At 37.3% G+C, this 15,509-nt stretch overlaps 1 protein-coding gene across 1 annotated transcript in view; it reads left to right on the plus strand.

Moving 5' to 3' along the window:
* The window catches only part of ltbp1.S (latent transforming growth factor beta binding protein 1 S homeolog), a gene marked incomplete at its 3' end in the record, with an annotated part of 117,043 nt that overhangs the window by 20,502 nt on the left and 81,032 nt on the right, over window positions 1–15,509 (plus strand). Inside the window, 1 exon segment of the mRNA NM_001088785.1 lies at window positions 9,098–9,200. Coding sequence (NP_001082254.1) covers window positions 9,098–9,200 — 103 coding nt within the window.

Raw genomic sequence — 15,509 nt, forward strand, 5'->3', positions numbered from 1 at the left:
GGCATGGGGATGGACATCGGGTCCCCCATTCTGGTGCACAAATAAGATTCTGAGATGATGCAAGGCTTGTCTTAATAACAGTATCCACAAAATGGCTCCTGCCTGCTTGCTATAATTAATAATTCCCAGACTGAAGGAAACAAGATTCAAATAATTTATATAGTGTAATTAAAGTTCATTTTGCTTGACTAATGTCTTGTGAATCATTTTTTTTGGGTGATGGGTCCCCTTTAAAACAGTGATGACACTGGATGTGGGTGGTGTGACGTTGTGAGGAATGGAGGAGAAGGCCAGGGACATATGGAGACAAATGTGAGGACATGCAAGACAAGACCATACAGTATGACCATGTGTAGTCAAACAGGTTGATTTTGGGAACCATCTGCAAATAACTATTTTGTATCATACAGATTTGATACTCAGTGTCTCAGTTTTCATATTGTTGCACATATTGAGGGCTGAGGTCTAATACACTTGAAAGTTTAAGCCACAGAAAACAACACATACTAGTATGTAAAGCTTGTCACTTTGAGCTTTGTTTACACATATCATAGGAATAACAGCTGACATTGCTAGCAATGAGTGACAATTATGTCTATTTTCCATTACCATCAGTCTGCACAGTTGGTTTGTGGTTTAACCCTGCACTCTTGACTGTCTGAAATGTATGTAAGGTCTTGTTTTACAATTTGATACACAATCTGAACAAAAACAATTTTCCTTAATATAGTTAAATGGATTTATTTACAAGGGTAGGGCTCAGTAAATTTCTGGCATTATGTTGTCATACTTTGGAATATATTTATATTTCTCCATAGCATCTACTGACAAGTATAATTCAAATCGGTAGATGAGGTTGAGGAGTCAGGACAGGAGCAGACTGGGTAGGAGCGGGATGGAGCAGGTGTAGAACAGGAACAGATTGGATTAGGCAGGACGGTGCGGGCGTAGATCAGGACAGGACAGAGTGGGCATAGAATCAGATCAGACTGAGGATTGGGTAGCAGGAGTACTGGAGCATGAGGACTGTAGCAGAAGGAGAGGACTGGATAGCAGGAGAGGCAAGGCAATGTCAGGTCAAGGTCAGGTAAGGACAAAGCAGAAAAAGGTTAGGGCAAGACAGGATCAGAATAAGGCAAGGTAACAGGCAAGACAGGAAAGGTAAGGAGGCTTTAGCAGGAGAGCAGGAGGAGAGCAGGAGCCTTTAGCTAGAGGCAATGCAACAGTGCTAGTATAAGAACCAATGCTCAGGCAAGGAGTGTGAGGAGGGCTGGTCTTAAATAGGGCAGAGTCAGCCCTGATTGGCTTGGCTGACTCCAAACCACCAATCAGGCTGCTGCTGGGCTAGGGCTGCAAAGGCCAGGTAATAGACAGTGAGCAACCCTGCAGGCTGCTCACCTTGCCCAATGGTTAACTCAAAGGTCCCTGGCTCAAGCCTGACAATAAAATGATTTAGAGGATTATAAAGGAGTACAGTGATACTGAGTGCCAAACATTATCCATAAATTACAAGTTTTCTACTGGTCAGGAACAAGCAATAATAAGGCAAATGATAATAACATTTAGGGGCAGACTTATGAAAAATCATTATAGACTAATCAGTCATATTCTAATCTTAGTATCAATAAGTATCTAAAATCAAAACAAAACGTAATTAATAAATAAAACAATTGACATAGGCTTCCATGGGATTTAATATCTCAGTGTTTACTATTAAGCATAAAGTGATGAATGATGAATTAATTACATTTTATTATCAAATCGATCAAAGTAGCCATTGTTAGTACTTAGAGCAGCTGATCACTCTTCTATGCACAGTGCTACCATAGTATAACTAGACCCCAAAACATGGGCATGTTGACCTATTCTACCAAGATACTTTCTGGGTCCTCTGTACTCCTGGTCCCCCTGCAACTGCATGTAGTTACACCCCTGAGTGCTACAAGAGGCTGTTCACCCTCCAACATTTTTTTTATGTTCAGTTGGTTCCAGAAAGTTCACCAGAAATAAAGACTTTTTCAAATACTTTTCTATTTGTGACCATTTTCTAATATTAAAGTTTAAGGTTTCATTTTATTATGTCTCTGGGGGGTGGGGTCACCAAATATGTAACTGTTCTAAATTGATACATTCATGGATACATTTTTAATGTATTTGTCCCTGCTGAGTAGAAGCCCTAAGTTTCATTAAAGGCATTTCATAGAGAATTGATATCATAGTTGCTAATATTCCACAGATAGCAAATTGTAACAGTCCAGAATCTGCACCTGAGTTACTGAACTGCCAGACTGAAACAGAGGGAGAGACATTAAACATTAATTAAATACATTATCCAGAATGCTCTGAATTACAGGTCACCCCCCATAGACTCCATTTTAATTACATTCAGTAGGACCCTGATACCCTGATAATACGCATCCCCTGAAATGACATCATGTCTCTGCCGTCCAGCACTGGTAAGGCTGCATTATATCTTTCCTGAATTTTCCAACAAATGTCGATTTTTTTGTGTCCCCAGGAAACCGCAAAAGCCGGTTCCTACTGTAATTCGCATATTTTTTAAAATAAAATTATTAAAAAAAAATAAAAAATAAAATTATTTTTTGGGCACATTTTAAACTTTGTATGTATTTTTTAAAAACTGCGTGCTCAGGTCAGAATTAATACAAAATGTTGTGTTTCCAGACGAAATTTTTTGTGCGCACCACATATGACTACATATCCGTTGATACGAAACGCGTCAGGGATTTGAAAATGGAGTGCTCATCTAATTTTGAATATTTATCAGGGTATAATACACTTTGAAATTTATTCAGGTTTTTGGCATTCGAAGTTTAGTCTAGGTATATTGTGTATATATTTCTGTGCCTTACAACATAGATAGAAATGCTAATGAATGGTATTTTCCATCAGCCATCTTTCTTTTGGAAAACAATTTGTCCACAAAATTCTAATGTCATTCTGCTGCAATGTTGTTATTAAGAATATAGAGAATTTTACTTACCTACTTGACGTTAATTCCTTTTCTTCTAGTCCCGACATGTCAGTACACATGGGCATTGCCCCTCCCAGACCTGGAGGTAGGACCTATAACATAGCCAATCAAAATTAATCATGACCTATAAGACCACATGGCTTCCTCCTCACCACAGTTATACTTTTGCCATAGCAGTACAGTAACCAAAATAAATAACTTGGGATGGGAAACCCTGTACTGACATGTCGGGACTAGAAGAAAAGGAATTTACGTCAAGTAGGTAAGTAAAATTTTCTATTTCTTCTACGTCCCTTCATGCCAGTACACATGGGATCTACCAAGCCATGCCCCAAAAACAAGGGGTGAAATAACCAACATAAGGAAATAACCAAACTTATGCTAAGGAGGCCCTGAGTAATAAGGCCAGCATCACATCCATCCAACAGGGGCGCTGATAAAATGTATAGCTCCTGAAAAAGGTAGATAACTGTGGTGAGGAGGAAGTCATGTGGTCTCATAGGTCATGATTCATTTTGATTGGCTATGTTATAGGTCCTACCTCCAGGTCTGGGAGGGGCAATGCCCATGTGTACTGACATGGAGGGACGTAGAAGAAACTATGATTGAGGGGGTTGCATAAACAAGAATAAGCAAAGTATTTTCTTTTTTTTATAGTCCAAGGCCACTCCCATTTAAAATATCTTTATTAGCATTTGCAGTAGGTTACAGATTATTTTGTATATTTTCCCCTAATATGTTTCACCCAAAAACAACTGGAATGTGATTTCCTTCCTTTAAAGTGCAACAGAATATTGACTTTAGTGGAAAAAGGCTTTTGGCTTTTAAATCTTTAACCAAATTGTTTTGAAAACCTGGTTTTCATAATGAATGACCATCCTGGGGGATCTACCTGCACCCAGTTCATAGAAGGAGCTTTTGTAGAATAGTCAAAGAATATTTTCATTGTATATATTACATCCAAAAATATATCAATACATAAATGAGATTCATTAGTGAAACCAGTGTTGGACTGAGGTGTTTGGGGCACACTGGGGCTGCTACCTTATAGTCCGCAACCTACAGTATACTACACTATTCAGCAGGGATCAGGCCCGCTAGATTTTTTCCGGTGTCTCGAAGGCCCAGTCCAACCCTGAGTGAAACTTGTTTTTTTTTTGTGGCTTGCAGTGTTTTTTAAAATGGTACATATAAGGGGTTTTCCTTTTTTATTTTTTAAAATTAAACCATTACCATCTGCAGTATACTATCAAACTGTCAAATTCTATATGCAGAAAACTTATAAAATAATGTTTGACATTTTAAACACATACATTTTCTTCCAAAGAACCATTTTAAACATGAATATATACATATTTGTAAAATAAATTTTCACGCAAATTAAGAACAATCCTAAAAATGTCTTATATATTCATGTTTTGGCTTGACACATAAAAAAACACAGATGTCAAGAGTCAGCATGGACCCATTTCTATTTTCAGTGGTAATGCGGCAATCTCCAAAGATCCTGGATAAAATCAATTCTTTGAAATATCAGAGGATTTGTCAAATACCAATGTAAGCTCAATTCAGATATTATTGCTCTAATGTAAGAAATCTGCATTTCACTAGCAAAGAATGCCCTGAATGAGCCAATAAAAACGATGCATCCGAGCAGCTCCTATTAGAAAGTCTGGAAGTATTTAAAAATCTCCCCCCCATTTTATGAGACAATTTTTGACTCTGTGCCAGGACTCAACTGCTGAACTGTCTCTCAGCAGAAAAGTGGAGTAGCGACTATACAGTAATTTGATAAAGGCTTCATTGATTAATTGTCTCAGTAAGAATAATCTTCCATTTCCCTTTTTTTCTGTTACTACGTGCCTTAATTTAAGTAAATAAGTGATTTTGTATAATTTAAGGTTTTTACTTTATTAGCACTGCACATATAAATAAGGTAGGCAATGTCTAGGTTGTATTTGTCAAGAGAAATCTGGAATAATTTTGCAGCAAAATGATTACCGTGGTGTATTAACCACATTTCGTACAAATGAGTGGAGTATGGTCTTTTTATTGATATGGAACAAGCTGGGCCAGAATATTAATATGGTCCATAGATAAGCTGGAAAGTCTTATAATAACTTGAAATGAAATGTTCCAGAGTATTTTCATTATTTACCTATAGTTGAATATTTTCTTTGTTTTTTTAGCGCTATATACTGGATTATATATTATATTTACTTTGATTTTTTTTTAATCCAACCCATGTTATTTTTAATGGAGTCTGCATTCTGCCACTAGGTAGAGCATATACTGAGAATGAATAGCAAAGAGACCCCTGCAAAAGTCACTACAGTATGACATTGCTCCAAATAATATACGCACTTAAAGGGCACCTGTTGTGTAAAAATGTTATCCCCAACCAAAGGCGCGGGCTAATTGAGCCCTCATGCCAGTTGGGATAACAGTAGTTTTTTTTTAAATGCTCCCTGCCAGTGCTACACTACCTGCCCCTGGCCCCAAAGTCCGACCCTGGGTCACTCGCATGCTCATAGCATGCATGTGACGTCACATGCATGCGCATAATGAGCAATTCGGGATAGCTTTTCCTTATGCGAATGCGAGTGACCGGACATGGCTGCTCGATTGCAGTTAAATTGGGTTGAAAAAAGACAAAGTCCATGGATATTATGCTTCCAAGAAATCATCCAAGCCACTCTTAAAAGCATTAACTGAATCAGCCATCACAACATCACCGGGCAGTGCATTCCACAACCTCACTGACCTCACTGTGAAGAACCACTTACGTGGCTTCAAATAAAAGTTATTCTGAAGGGGTGGCCTCTGGTGCAGTGATCCTCTTTATGCTTAAAAAGGTCCCCTGCTATTTGTCCATAATGTCCTCTAATGTACTTGTAAAATGTAACCATGTCCCCTCGCAAGCGCCTTTTTTCCAGAGCAAAAACCCCAACCCGGACAGTCTACCCTCATAATTTAAATCTTCCATCCCTCTAACAAGTTTAGTTGCACGTATCTGCACTTTCTCCAGCTCATTTATATTCCTCTTAAGGACTGGAGTCCAAAACTGCACTGCATACTCCAGATGAGGCCTTACCAGGGACCTAAAAGAGGAATAATTATGTTTTCATCCCTTAAGTTAATGCCCTTTTTATGCAAGACAGAATTTTATTTGCTTTAGTAGCCACAGAATGACACTGCCCAGAATTAGACAACTTGTTATCTACAAAAACCCCAAGATCATTTTAGCACTCCCAACACACTGCCAGACGGTAAAGAGAGGGCTGTCTTGCAATCACTAGTGTTGCCCCTCACATTGGAGTGCAGGTATTCCCTGGGTGCAAGTGCTTACTGAACAAGCAATTAGGGTTGCATAGCAATTAAGCTATGACAAATTGGATGCTTTTGTGCAACAACTTTCAGGGATTTCCCTTACCAAGTATTTGGGGTAGTCTTGAGCTCCTTGGCTCTATGAAAGTATCCTGGGTGCTGTAGCTGTTGAATGTATTTACAACCGCTTTACAACTGTTTTATTATTATATACATAGACACAAATATGATTTCCATTATTAAAATGATTTCATGTACATAAAATATTATGACTTTTATTGTACATACCCAGATGTCGCTTTAACATAAACTCATCCTTTTACACTGTAGATTCTGGCTTTTAACCGTACTATGACTTCAAGGCTGATTGTTATAGTTTCATTTTTATTATGTTCTCAAAGTACATTGAGCCTCATGGATCCTGTAATCGTTTGACTTGGCTAATGTTGACATATGATATTTTGCATGGCTCATGATAATGTAAGATTTCTGTGTTACTCAATAAAAAATATAAGTTACAAAAAAAAAATATTATGACTTTAACAATATTAAAGAAAATCACACAGAGCTAATATAATTTACAAAATGCCGCCAGATTATATTTTATCCGCAGCCAAATTTTTTTTTTGTGCTAAAAAAATGAAATGCTGGAATTCAGGAAAAGATTCATTACAGTATGTGATTTATTTCCTGTTTATTGTCTGCGTGGCAAAATGTTGCCCAGCTGGACAGAGACATTGTTACCCCAGAATTCCTTACAACACCCAATAAATCCCTTGGAGTGTTTTCTGAAGTTGTAATGAGAATAGTAATTAAAAGCACTTCTGTAGATCAAAATCCTTTTGGGTTTTGCACTGAAGCTGATTAGTTGTTGCTGTTTTGTCATGTGTTTCTTTGTAATGTCTCTAATTTAATCAACACACATTAATGTAGCGGCAGCTGTTATATTACCTGCAAGCACACAGAGGGATCAGATATATATTTCCATGAGTTTTGATGCATGTTCTGTTTAAATAAAACTCCAAGCAAAATGTAAGATTACAATGAAATTTGTCTCAATGGAATTTTATGCACAAGTGTAAACTCAAAAGTCTTGGATGTTTTCCAATACATCCATATGAAGTAGAAAGTAGGTTTAAATCAAGCATGCCCAACAATTGCTGCTGCTGTTGTACCGGTATGGGACCTGTTATCCTGAATGACCGGGACCTCAGGTTTTCCAGATAACAGATCCTTCTGTAAATTGGATCTTCATCCCTAAAGTCTACTATAAAATCATGTAAACATTAAATAAACCTAATAGGCTGTTTTTTCTTCCAATAAGGATTAATTAGTTTGGATCAAGTACAAGCCACTTTTTTATAATAATAGATAAAAAGAAAATAATTTTGAAAAATATTGATTATTTGGATAAAATGGACTCTAGGGGGCAAATTCACTAAGATTCGTAGTTGCGCCAGCGTCTGCTTCGCCGCACTTCGCCAAGCGTATTTTCGGCAGCGCTACCCAAATTCACTAAAATCCGAAGTTGCGCTCAGGGGAAGCGTGAGGTTGTGAAGTTGCGTTAGCGTTAATTCGCCAAGCAAATCGAAGTTACGATAGCGATGCTTAATTTGCATACGGTGCCAAATTGAAGTTACAATGGAGGTATATGTAGCATCACTACACAAGCCTGGGAAACCTTCAAAACAGCAAATAACATTTTTATTTTGCCCTACTCATGTGCCCACTGTATAGTTAAGTTGCCATGAGTTAGGAAATGAAGGGGGGGGAAGGAGGGTAGCCCCAAAAAAAATGTCGATCTTTTTCAGCCTATCACCCATAAAAAAAGAAAAAATGCCAGCTTGGGACTTAGAAATTTTTTAAACTTTTTTGGAAGCAATCCCTATCTACTCTATTGCACTTCGCCTGGTCTGAGGTGGCGAAGGAAGTCTGGCGTAAAATTAGCGTTCAGAACAATTCGCGCATTAGTGAATTTGCGTAGTTACGTCCGTTGCGCAAATTTGCCAGGCGTAAGGGTGCGAAGGAAAAATAGCGAATTTACGCCAGCGTGTGTTAGTGAATCGGCGAATTAACGAAAATGTGCTACGCTAGCGAATTAACGCTAGCGTTAGGCGCTTCGTCCTTTAGTGAATTTGCCCCTAAGGGAGATGGCCTTTCTGTAATTCAGAGCTTCATGGATAATGGGTTTCGGGGTAGCAGATCCCATATATGTACCATAACTTCCATTACCTTCGCCTGTTGGTAAATGAGGATTATTGGTGTAAACCATAAAGAATTTGAAGAACCCTCTCTTTAAGATTAATGTAACCCCTGGCAGTTCCTTCCACTTGTGCCACTGGAGATTTCTCAACAGGTATAAAAATGGGAAAACCAGTCTGTTGCTTTAAATGGTTACAGCTTGTTACCAAGAATGGTTTTTGGTCTAAAAATGCATTTTCTGGCCAATAACTGCCTGTATCAGTGGTGACTGCTCTTGTCACTGAGTTCAATGTCAAGTGGTGTGGCTGGTTTTGGTGTATTGTTTTTGTCTGCGGAGAAACCTCCAACAGCTCAGATGGAAGAAACTTTGTCATGTTTGCAGTCCCAAGTGTCAAATTAAATACACCCTTTTATTTATTATTATTATTAACTACACAATATCTTTGGTCAATAACATTTCCAGCATTTAGTAGATTTTACCCAACATATCCCTAATGAAAATATACTGTAGTTAATATAGTCATTTATGAGCAACCAAAATATTAACAAGATCTTTTCATCTTAATTTTCCAGTGCGGCAAACCACTTCCAGGACTTTCAAAGCAAGATGACTGTTGTGGGACAATTGGCACATCCTGGGGCTTTAACAAATGCATGAAATGCCCGAAAAAACAAAGTAAGTTTACTCAGAATTTCACTGCCATACAATATAAATGAGACATCTTTTAAGGGAGGTTTTGGTTTTAAGACATTTAAGGCCTCATTTACCATGTGTGAAATGCAGAAGATCAGTGCAATCTGCATTTCCCATAATACAGTATAGTTCACCAGTCATGTAGTGTAATTGTATCCTCTTAAATACGTGCAAGAGTTTGTGGCTGACAATTTGGGGGGGGTAAATGTATACACTGTTTTGTAGTTGGCACCCGATGGTTCATAAAATGCATCAAATTCACGATTGCAAATTGTATATGGCAGAGTACTTTCACACACCCCTTGGAGAGTTGTGCACAAATGTGCAGAGGGAGCGTCATACTTAAAGGGGAACTATAGCAAAAATGAAAATTTAATATAAGCTTCAGCATACTGAAATAAGAAATTTTCTAAATGTAATCAATTAAGAATTCTGTACCGTTTCTGAAATAACCAAGTTTATGTTCACTTCCCTCTCTCAGCATCTATTTCTCTTCATTCTGTCTTCATGCAGCAGTTGAATTTCAGATATTTATTGAATGTTAGATCCAATATTTCTTATAGGGGGGTTCCTTTTGCCTAAAAGATGTATTAGATGTAAAATCACCACACATCATGTCTCTCTACATGCAGAATTTGTGCAAAAGGCAGCTATTTTGTTACATTTTGTTTGTACTGGAAACATTTATTTGAGTGAGCTCTAATTCATCTGCTAGGAAAGGAGCCCCTCGCCCTAAAAGATATATTGGATCTAACTGTCAATGAATATCTGACACCCAACTGCTGCATGAAGACAGAATGAGGAGAAACAGATCCTGAGAGAGGAATAGTGAATATAAACTTGATTATTTCAGAAACAATGCAGAATATTTACTTGATTGTATTTAGAAAGTTTCTTATTTCAGTATAATGAAGCGTATATTAAATTTTCATTTTCGTGATAGTTCCCCTTTAACTCTTTACCTTATGTATTCATACGAGGAACAGGAGCATTGTTACTGAATGAGACCTAAGCAGTTAGGCCGATAAGGCTTCTGTTAGTTAGTGATTGAGTTGCTTACAGCAAGAGAAACGTACTAAGCTAAGATAGAACTATAAACTATTCTACAATGCATGTTGTGACTGTATGTGGGTAAGCAATTCATTATTTATGAAGATGTGCTCACATATTTAGCTAGTATTATTGTAATCATAAGGGATATTGACAATTATTGCTAAAATATAGCTGGCATACATTGAGCAACACATTGTTACATTCAGCAAGGGTCAAAAACAGAAACCCTTGCAAGTCTCCTGACAGCACTAAATAAAATGTTGGCTTCAAGTATCAGCTGTATTCCTAGAAACAGATGAGCTAAAGAAGACCAATAGCTATCCTAGAAATTCCGAGAGCACTGACTCACTCTCAACTGATCACGGAAAAGTTTTCAGTTTTAATAGTTCCGTTTAATAAGCTAATGCTATGTCCTGTGGCAGTAAAGCAGATTCACTGCATGTGTAGGGTGTGTATTATGGCCCTTACCTTTGGTCTTGAGTGCATAATGCTAAATGCTTGTACTGACTGTGTAATCTTATCTTATCTGACCTTATATTGAGGACCTTGCCCATAGTTCAGGCAGAGTTTTGGATGGGTTTGCCCCACATCTTACCAAGAGGCTTATTAATAAATTAATATTCTTGTCTAATGACATTTATCTCCCACTATTAGCTGGGCATCATCCAGCTTGGTTGGAATAATAGCTAGATATCTTCTCTTGGGGGAATTATGTACAATAGAATGGCAAAAATAATTGAGGTAGTTGCAAGCCAGGCTGAGAGACAGTAGCAGCTTTAGATCTTGAAGCTAAGCCAATGACAGTTACCTAGAACTACTGATACATTTAATTTTCCCATTAGCTAAATAAACAGGATAATACATTAGCCCATTATATGTTTCAACCATGATACTAAATATTTAGAAAGTTTTTAGACCATCTTTGTAGAAGTAATTGGTATGGTATTGGTCTTGATCTTGGAGGGTGATGTTCTTCTGTGCCAATGTTTATGTCCTTCTTTCCAATTTTTTATGAAAGGACAGTATTGGTATGGGATGCATTATCTGGAAAAAGTTATCCAGAAAGCTCCAAATTAAGGAAAAAAGTTGTCTCCCATTGAATCCACTTTAAAAAATTGTTTCCTTTTTCTCTGTAATAATAAAATAGTACTTTGTGCTTTATCCAAAATCCATAGATATAATTAATCCTTATTGGAAGCAAAACCAAGCAATTGAGTTTATTTTGTTTATATGATTTTCTAGTAGACTTAAGGTATGAAGATGCAAATTACAGAGATCCATTATCTGGAAACGTCTGGTCCCAAGCATTCTGGATAACAGATCCCAAACCTGTATAGTTTCCCTAATAAGAGAAAAGCATGTAATTAGTGAGATTGTTCCAGTCATGTTGTCTTAAATTGGTTGTTTACTTTTAAATGAACTTTTAGTATGATTATACAATTGTACATTGTAGTGATGGACGAATGTGGCTATGACTTTTTCAGAGCAACTCACCATTGACTGGAAAAAACTATTCAGGGCTGTAAAAGTCAAACAATAAGACTTTTTAAACTTTACACTAATAATTGTTTTTTCTTTTTTGGTCAGTACAATGGAACTTCAGCTTGCTGCTCTTACTCCGACATTGTGCTATACTATTTGCATGGATAGCTCTCAAAGGGGTGGTTAATCGTTATGGTTACTTTTAGTTTGTTATATGAGAAACTTTTAATCTGTCTTTGTTTTTTTATAGTTTTTTTAAATGATTTGCCCTTTTCTTCTGACTCTTCCCTGCTTTCAATGGTGGTCACTGACCCCATCTAAAAAAACAAATGCTCCACATGTAAGTTATTGCTACTTTTTATTAGGGACAACCCTGGGTCTGCTGCTCCCCAACCCCCAGCAACCATGCACTGATTTAAAGAAGAGACTTTAATATGAATAGGAGAGGCCTATTGTGCTCATTGCACTAGCAATGCTGCCCCCCTTTGTTCCTCTACGACGCTGATTTTTAATGGGGGGTAATGATGTCATAATTTATTGTCAAATCTACTATAGATTGGTCTTTTGTTCTTCCGTCTAAATAACCAGACCAAAAACAGATTCAAATAGTTAAACACAGAAGAAGAAAAGGGAAGATTGTATCTTACTTACCGTGATATTCCTTTCCCTGGCCCTCTCCATGTCCATACTTGCTGGAAAGACTTTTGTACCATGCCATTTTTAAATCCGCATCCAACCTCTTATCCGTTGGATCTTTCATTACAGCATGATCTTCAATCGGCAATAATGTGTTCTTAGAGATACTCAAAACTGGTGCGTCCACCCTAGGCATGGTATAAAAGTCTTTCCAGCAAGTATGGACATGGAGAGGGCCAGGGAAAGCCTTTCTCAAGAGGAAGCTTGTTTGGAGGAAATTTCTAAAAGACACTCATATTTTGGAATAACATTCAACTTGAACAAGATGGCTGGAATGGCAAGGTGTCCTGTTACCAAAACTCAGCTAGATACAGGAGGTCTTCTGGGACATCAAGAATACCTTTCATTTCTCCGTATCTTTTTAGGCACAGGTGTGTCAACTCAGATGACTAAAAGTAGAATTTGTATCAGAGGAATAAATAGCCTGTTGATATGGTGAATAAGGAACCGCAGTGATACTGAATTACACTACTGGAATGAAAAGCTGAACAGGAATTCAGATAATTCTTACTTACCCAATAACCTTTTCCTGTTTGTTTGACTGACTCATTTATGATTTCCTTGTCCACATTTTTGCAGCAATGATGTCATTCTTAAATGACCCATTTAATTCGATGTGTCTGCTATTTTTCCAGAGACTTTAAGGAAAACATACTATTGTATCTGATGCAATAAGTAGACAGGTTGAATGCAGGAAGATGGATAATGTGGATTGCGAAACTACGCAGCTACATGGGGTTTTTTTGGACATCTGGTTCTAGGGAAATGCAGTAGTTTATGAGAAATGTTAATGACTTGAAGTATTTTGAAAAAGGAATGCTTTACAAACAAAATTGTGTTGCAAAATTTAAAGTATTTCATACGAATTCTCAGACAACTATGATGTTCTGGAATCTGCACTTTTGCTTGAACCTAGCCTTGGGACTATTAATGCATTCATTAATACAACACACAGCATCTTCCACCAACTGAGCTGAGATTCTGCTGTTCTAGGCATAAGAAGTTTCAGTAATGCAAGCATTTATAATTTCCCTGGATGATCAACATTATTACAATGAGAATTTTTCAGTATCATCCCATTTATGTCTTAAGCAAGCAGACAGACCAATTAATATAACACATATTAAGCACAAAAGGGGTCAGAAGCTTCATGTGCCTATAAGCATGCCACTATCCTCCTCAGAGCAAGTCTTCTCTATTTGCCAGCTGTTTCTAGTTGGGAATGAGACAGAAACTGGTGTTTGTGAGTTATGATGCTGGTTTGAATCAGCAATGTATATTAAAGGGGAACTATAGCGAAAATGAAAATTTAATATAAGCTTGATCATACTGAAATAAGAAACTTTCTAAATACAATTTGGATTGTTTATGAAATAATCAAGTTTATCTTCACTATCCCTCTCTCATCATCTGTTTCTCTTCTGTCTTCATGCAGCAGTTGGGTGTCAGATGAATGATCCAATATATCTTATAGGGAGGGCTCCCTTTCCTAGCAGATGTATTAGAGCTCGCTCAAATAACTGATTTCAATACAAACACTCTAACTGCCTTTTGCACAAATTCTGCTTGTAGAGAGACAGGATTTCTGGCGATTTTAATAGAGTGAGCTCTAATACATCTTCAAGGCAAAAGGAGCCCCCCCCCCTATAAGACATATACTGGATCATTCATCTTACACCCAACTCTTGATGACAGAATGAGGAGAAACAGATACTGAGAGATGAACAGTGAAGATAAACTTGATACCGATTTTTTAATTGATTGTATTTAGAAAGTTTCTTATTGCAGCATGCTGAAGCTAATATTACATTTTCAGTTTCGCGATAGTTCCTCTTTAAAGAATTTCTTTTATATTATTGGTCCCATGTTGCAATTAGGTGATCACCTTATGTCTTTGCTTGTTGCATAATCTGTGCGAATAATCTGTGAGCATTTACTAGACATCTGTTTAAAAATAAATATCGTATTATTTACTATATGTTACTGCACCTGGGTAAACAGTGTGCCTACAAATGCGGCAAATTGCCAGATAAGGACTGAATACATTCTTAAAAATAAATAGGTGTTTGGGTGAGACATAGCAAAGGCTAACAACTTGAAGGGTCAGATAGCAGATATAGGGGGTTATTTATCAAAGTCCGAATTTATCTCAATATTTTTTGCTACAAACTCCGATCAAATCCGCTTGGGTTTTTTCCGCTTATTGACTTATATGCAACCTCGACAGAGAGATGCTGGATTTTCGGATTCAGACTTTTCCATCCTCAGGGTTTAATAAATTATGAAAAATTTGTGATTTTTTAAAAGTCTGATTTTATAAAAAGTTGCCTCACGAGGAAACTTTGGAAAATGAACCGCCACGTGTGATTAGTGCTTTATACAAGAATTATATATAATAAAATAATATATTTAAATATGTTTTCTAATGTCTGTGCATAGAGTGGCAAGCTAACGAAACTAATGTAATAAGAGGAAATGAGGTGGGGAAGTCAAGTCAAGCAGATGGACTAAGGGAGAGGCAGAGGAATGTGCTAGGGGAGAAAAAAAGACAGAAGATGAATTGTAATAACTTGTTATTTTGTTATTTCAACCATGTATTCATATAATTCTATGATAGTGCAGGATAGGAGGCCTGTAGGGGCTTATAAACAGAGAATGGAGACACATGCTGGGACTTCTGCTGGTTGAGATACTGGGAGCAATTGGGCTAATTTCTCACAAGGACCCATACCTCCCTGTTTTCTTCACTAACATAATTTTTATCCCCTCTGTTAGTTAATGAAAACAGGAAACACATATAGACCAAATAGTCTGGCAAGCATATACTTGTGTTTTTAATCTGTCCTGAACTTCAGCATGTTCCTGTGGGACTGTGTGGATAATGCTGATATATCTCTTTGTGGAAATGTCTGGTTATTGTTGAGGAGCTGTTTTCCTCTAAGGGCTGGTTAGGTTTGATGTTGGAGCTAATGTTCCTTGACTGGCATGCACACACTCACTTGCCATTTTTTATTCAGCCTTGTATATGTAAGTTGAATGCTGCAGTTTTCTCTGTATTTC

Source organism: Xenopus laevis, chromosome 5S, assembly GCF_017654675.1.
Source record: "Xenopus laevis strain J_2021 chromosome 5S, Xenopus_laevis_v10.1, whole genome shotgun sequence".
Taxonomy (NCBI): Eukaryota; Metazoa; Chordata; class Amphibia; order Anura; family Pipidae; genus Xenopus; species Xenopus laevis.